Genomic DNA, 7095 nt, shown 5'->3' on the forward strand with positions numbered 1-7095 from the left:
ATATATATTTTTTTAAATCTATAATGCTGATATTTTAAGAGTGAAGTCATGAGGCAGGTCTTATCAATGGCTCAATCAATTCCCGGTTTATTCGTGATCTTTATCGCAACAGTAAGCTTACTAGCGTGGTATCATTTCCTAAATCCAGAAGAACTGCAGTATGGAACCCGATTAGCCACACCACCACTGAAGATGCCTAAACAAGACAAAGATTTGAAATGGATGCCAAATAGTGGCAGTAGCTCACAAAGCCCACTTTTTTATTTTGTGAAGTCAGCTTCAAGTCAGCTTCATCCTGGCGGTAACGACAGTACCGGTGAGACCACCGTGTCTTGTACGAGTAATTATAGGAAATCGCAGCTTCCTTCGTCTGTCATTGAAAACGCTAAAACTTTTGTGTTTTTTGTTGGACACGGTCGTAGTGGATCTAGCATCATTGGTAGTATGCTAGATAGTCATCCGCACATGATCATAGCTTATCAGTCGCACATTTTACAAGACATCCTCAAGAATCCAGAGGTTCCTACCAAATCATTTATATTCAACAAAATTTGGAAAACATCATGCTACATGACTGTGACGACAGGAAGGAAAGAAACATATAAGGATAGCAAGAAGAATTATACTCTCTTTTTTGACGGACTGTATCAAGGTAAATACAGCAATTACATTGATGTGATTGGTGACAAAGAAGCAGGAAAAATAAGTGGAATATTTATGAAAGATCCAGATCAATTTCAAACTATGCTTAGTAAGTTACAGGCAGCTGTTAATATTCCTATTAAAGTAATTCATCCAATCCGAAATCCATTTGATAATATTGCAACTTTTCTTTTATATAAGTTAAACCGGCACAATGATACTGCAACTACAAAAACAAAACTGGGAAATCAAACAGTAGCAATTGATCTAAAAAAAATTGATGATGACATTGAAGATTACTTTCATCGCTACCAGGCTGCAGAAGAAGCAACCAAGATGTTCAACTTAGATACAATTAAGATACATAACAAGGATCTTGTGATGCATCCAAGAAAAACTATTGTCACCTAATGTGAATTTTTGGGAATACGTTGTTCTGATGATTATATTGAACAGTGTAGCAACAAAATGTTCAGTGAAGTGTCTCGAACACGTTACAGGATTCAGTGGAAAGACTATCAGATTACAAATGTAATGAAAAACATACAAAAATTTCCTAGCTTGTTAAGATATGATTTCAATTCATAGCCATATAAAATGTGTACCACAAAAATGTGTACAACCATGTAAAATCATTATACAACAAGGTAGAATTATAAACTTGCAAAAGTTATAAAATCACCTGCCTACATATATTACTAACTGCTTTATAGTGTTCCATTTTTATGATTTACTATCTTATTGTGATTTTTGGATATAGGGGCAGATCCAGGATTTTGCTAAGGGGACATACAGGTAGACGTCAATCCAGTGTGCTTTGAAATGCGAAGCATTAATGTTCTGAGATTGAATTTAGTGGCAATTTTGACTAAAATTTGTTGATATGTAGTTCGACACTGGAAGTATAATACTGTAGTATAGCAACTGGATTTAAGTAGGCTTCTCCCTAAGGAAAGTTTGACAAATTTAACATTGTGAGATGGATTTAGGTGGCAGTTATGACTGAAATTATAATGATTGCAGCCATTGTATGCACTGTTTAAATTTGGGTGTTGAAACAGCAGTGGCGTATCTAGACTTCTTACTTCACCCGGGCACTGGGTGGGCAAGCCACTCAGCCACATACACACGCCCATCTTCATATGGACATCAATATAACATCTAAAATGTGTTGTGCATCACATTGTGCTATACCTACACTAACTGCATGAAAAATAGCTAATATCACTAGACACAAACGTTGACTACTATCGTCTTCTTCACACGTACAATGCAGCAATGCATAATACTCGAGACTTGGATTTAAAGTACCAGGCGCTTATACGATCACGTGACAACTGTGGACTAAAGTAGTCAACCTACAAATAGAATAAATGAAAACAATGACTAAACAAGTACTCATACCTTTGGACTAGTCAGTAGCTAGCTATCATCTACCAAGGCATCACACAGCCATATGGGGTGTATGTCTCAAAACTTGCATCTGAATTTTGAAATTGACTTAATCTTGAATGGACGCTATTCACCACACCAGGAAACACCCAGTCCTTGTCACGATGTTGCAGTTCGTAGTCACGTGATCGTCTTTCTATTAAGTGCCTTACATTGGAAATACCACAATCGAAACCAATTCAAGATCGCCATTTCCCTTCTGGAAAGAAAAGCTTGATTGACGTGGATCAGCGTTTCGTAAGTATTCTTTACAATCATTAATGTTTCGTGGTTATTCAACACTGATAGTGAAAAGCCTTTACCAGGGCACAAGTCAAATTAACCAGGGCCCAGGCCCCGGCCAATTTTTTTGGGGGGCCCACTTCTGACTTAGAAAATTTTTCTCATTTGGTGAACTTAACGTTTTTGTTTGTTTTACGTAAAGTCACATTACTCAGGGGGTTGGTGAATCTCGGGGACAAAACCCTCGAATCAACCCAGCTGGGTTCCTCGGGGTTCTTCTTCTCAAGTGATGTAGCGAAGTCAAGGAGCAAATTATACTATAGATATTAGAGTACACGGATTAGAAACTAGCGCGTGCCCTGAAACACTCCGCCGTTGGTGAATTCATGAGGCCAAAATAGTGTCTTCTGCTCTGGACTACTTTCTACGGGCGTGGAGTATTTCATGACAATCTCTTTAAGTACTAGGCAAACTCTTATTGTAAGTCTTGTTGTGAGTTTTTGCCGCCATCAATCATTTTAATCTCAGTTGACACAATATTTTTGTGTACCTGTTGTGTTCATGGTAAGTTAACTTTCGACTGGCAAACAATGCCACAGTAGCCCTAAAGTAACATAGTTTTGCATGGTGTACTTCATTTTATTATTCCGCTTGATTAATGCCCTTTGGCAGTCTCATCTCGGTTCTTTAAAATACTACTCCATGATTTATCAACTTCAACACAAGCGCTGTTATGCGAGAAACATCTTTCAGTGGTACTGTGCAAAACTTCAAAGTATTGCGAAGACTTCAGCACTATTTCCCCAGTGGAAATAGACTTCTGTTCTTCGTAACAGGTAGACAAAAAACGGAGGTACCCATTGATGATCAAAATCGTAAATGGCGATGAAAACCACCCAAGACGATTAAACAACAGAAGCCAGAAGCATTAAAAGTCTTGTACATCAACTACAATACCACAAGGTGGTTGAAATCAACTGTAAGACGACTAAACCACAAACTGCCATCCTATCCGCATGGATTTAATCAATACCGAGGAGTGCTTCAACCACAATCAATGGTAGATATACATGGCGCGCTCGGTTGCCTATCCCTTCTCTCTAATATCTATGATTATACAGGCAGCTAGTCTTACTAGGTGAAAATTTCCTTTGCCATCTCACAACACACGAGATGACTGAAACAGATTCGCCATGGGCTGAACTTGCTGGGAGTGGAGGAAATGAAGGCTATAAGAACATGAAATAGTGAACATTGAGTATATCTATATGGTATGATAGTGTAAACTGCAATTGTTGGTTAGTTGGATTTCCTGAGACTACATGAGTATCTATCTTCATTTGATATGCCAGTATGTCAGTCATTCAGTGTCCAGTTCAGCTCAGCTTGGTGACCCCACAAGTTAGTCTCGTGTAGCCAGACCCTTTCTTTTGTGTGGGGGCGGGCCTATCCCGAGATTGTGGGGATTCTATTGCACAGCTTCCGCATTGTTTGTGGGTGCGAATGACATGTTTTGTTAACCGTTGCATCATTTGCATCCTGTTGCCACAGATATAAAGCTTGATCTGCATCATTTGTGTTCTATTACCATAGCTACTGCTTTTATATCTGTGGCAACAAGATTCAAATGGTGCAATGGTTAGCAAAACACGTCATTCGCACCCACAAACAATCTGGAAGCTGCACAGTAGAATCCCCACTATTTCGGGATAGGCCAACGATGATGCTATACTATGTTCACCAGACCCTTTTCTTTCCCTGCCCCCACACAAAAGAAAGGAAAGGACCTGGCTATGCGAGACTACCCACAAATAGCACAGCTAAGTTTGCATCATTTACTCAGGTGAATTGGCAGGGAAGCACTCATTTTTGTGGGCCCACTTTTGAGTTAGAAAATTTTTACATTATTTTTGTGAATTTACTGTTTTTGTTTGTTTTATGGAAGTCACATTGTTCAGGCATAGATTATGTATTCCCCACCTAGGGAATATAATAATCTATGGCTTGCCTTTTTCTAATCCTTTTAGCGTGCACATGCAGTACTAGTTTCAGTAGTAGGTGTTCTAGAAGCAGTTCCGTTGGGAGCTATAACATATACCATCATTCTATTATAATCCAATACTATAGTGCTGCTGTGGTGAAGCTTTATGTTTACTAAAGGAGATTGGTCATGCATCATAACCCCGGGCATGTCTATGCTTGTATTACTGTATGCTAGAAGTAGTGCTGCTAATCACGTATTCGAATAATTGTTATGTGGTTGGCATATTTGATGACACAATGAGTGTTAATATTGCTGATTGTTTCAAATTGTCATAGGGATGCACTGGTATACAGCAGATGACTTAGGAGACACTGGCAAAGACATGCTTCAAGGCAGGCATCTGATGACACAGCTGAAAGAGGAGCTAAGGAACGAAACGGGTATCACCAAATATCCGAGCTTAACCTTGCAGTGTAAGGGGGTGGGGCTAGACTGATGATAGTCATGTGAGACAGAGATAGTGTTTAGTGGTTTTCTACAATGTTGCAGGACAACTTGCTAATCTCAAAAACATTGTTGCTCCCAGAGCATCCTGCTACCAGTAACCCTAATGTGTAAATAGTCATTAGGGGGAGAGTAGTAAAGCTGTTACTAGTTGGTGGAACATTTCTTGATACTTGTAGCGGTGTGAAATTGTCTTTGTTGTTGTTGTTGTACAGGGGAATGTGTCACTGAAGGAACAACTAGAAGTAGCAAGTTAGAAGCCAGTGAGTATATAATCTGTTATTGTAACTTAACTTGGCTGGTCTCACTACAGTGTAGTGTATGGCAAACGGACCTTGATTTTGGGTCAAAATTTGTGGACTTTTTAAGTGGGTGGTTACGTTATGCAAGTCACACTTTGTTTACCACAAGGCTACACTGTACATGAGGAGGGAGAGGTGCACTAACAATGGACAGCAGTAAAAGTGGTCATCACACAAGGGGACACAGGTAAGAAGGTGCGTACTCTGTTGTCATGTGACATCGCATGAGCTTATATGACATCATCACAGGAACTAGAAGACAAGATCAATCTGCTACAATAACTGGAAGAAGCTCAAAAGAAAGTTTTAATTAGCATTGACGTCTTTAAACTTTGAGCTATTCTGATTGGTTCTTAGGAAGAGAGAGCTAGTCAGGTACAACAGATGATGACTTGAATTAGACAGCAAAGAGAGGTACGTGATCTTATCATTTCTGTGTGATACAGTGGAACTTCTCTTCCTTTGTGCTGGTGTAAACTATAAATATAATTGTGACCGGGCCTGCGAAAATAGGGCATGTGGGCACATGATTTTTGCCTACTTTTTAAAACTTTCATCATTTGTAACTTTTTGTATCAGTATGCTATGGCAATGCAATTTTGAGCATCTAGTAAGAATTTAATTGGCTTTATGATGCAACTAACTAAATACAAATAAGCTGTTCCAGCACTGAGATATGACCTGTAGAGTGACGTGGTGTAGTTTGTGCCCACATGCCCTGTTTTCGCAGACCCAGTCACAATTATTCTCACACATATCTTGTATAGAGGGGTTCTGCTGTAGTATTTTGGGTGTTGTGTGGCTGTAATATAATGAGTGAACCCACTATGACAATTACGGTCATGAAGAGTTGTAAGACCACTTCAATATAGTGACCTTGTCAAGTATATAGGTCCCAAACACAACTGAGATGTACTTCATGACTTCATTTATAAGACCACCTCAATATACAGTAGTGACCGTGTCAAGTATATAGGTCCCAATTGGTGTCTAACTTAGTCCGTTGTTGGGACATGAAAACTCATGTACTGTATTAATGACCACTCCTATGATATGTTTATTGTGGCAGCAGTTGGTTTGTTAGTAGTGCTATTTAGGAAGGCTATGATAAAATAATTTTTTGTGGGTGTTTTCAACTATACTATAAGCTAACAAAGCCATTGTCTAGCAAATCGTTTTGTGCAGCATATCGATACTGTTGCAACTGCTGTGATAAATCGCATGGTACAAAATAAAGGTGATATTGGGAACCATTACTTGTGTAGTATCTTGTGAGGTCATGTGATCTTGTCACAGGTGTTGACTGTGGTATTTCATAATGAGATGAATTGTACGGCACTATCACCATTATGACAACTTCAGAGACACTGGTATGATAAGTTGTGTGATTTTTTCACACAATCAGTTGTGCCACTCCGTTGTTAGGCAAGGTTAACATTACTGTGGACACCTCAACTAGTCCAACATGAAATGTAGCAACCCTGATTTATGTGACATGTTGCCATGGTGATAGATGTTGCAACACAAGGTTTGCATGACAACAGCATACTACTGTATCACATTTCCGCCATTGTAACAGGACTACCAAATAAGCATAATTGAAGCCTTGCTACAGAGCCCAGTTGGAGTGGTAGCACGGACCATAAAGGTGGGTGTGGTGATGTGTTGTTACCATCTTGGTATGTGTTGTGAGGGCCATGTATTTCTCCAGCCTCAGAATGGCTGTGTTGTCAAGGGGATAAGGGAAGCATTTATTGACTATAACAAAGTGTCCACCCACATGATCAAAACTGCTGCAGGACAGGTGAGCACCAACCACATTCACACAACTATTATTGTTGCCATGGTTACAGAAAGGAGCATCATCACACAAACTACAATTGTGATGTTACCGTCTTAAAGAGTTCTACTTCATCAGTGAAGAAAACTAATGACTCCATGGCAACCGGTGGCATGTACAAGTGAGCACGTGCTAAAGTATGTAACCAG

The 7095-nt window shown here is 39.4% G+C and overlaps 1 protein-coding gene across 1 annotated transcript; it reads left to right on the forward strand.

The window, feature by feature from the left end:
• Nucleotides 1–1356, forward strand: LOC136247125 (uncharacterized). Its single transcript, XM_066038750.1, has one exon. The coding sequence runs from the start codon at nt 49–51 to the stop codon at nt 1051–1053; it is 1005 nt and encodes a 334-aa protein (XP_065894822.1). The 5' UTR covers nt 1–48; the 3' UTR covers nt 1054–1356.
• The last annotated feature ends 5739 nt before the right edge of the window (nt 1357–7095 follow it).

The sequence above is a fragment of the Dysidea avara genome, chromosome 2 (assembly GCF_963678975.1).
Source record: "Dysidea avara chromosome 2, odDysAvar1.4, whole genome shotgun sequence".
Classification (NCBI taxonomy): domain Eukaryota; kingdom Metazoa; phylum Porifera; class Demospongiae; order Dictyoceratida; family Dysideidae; genus Dysidea; species Dysidea avara.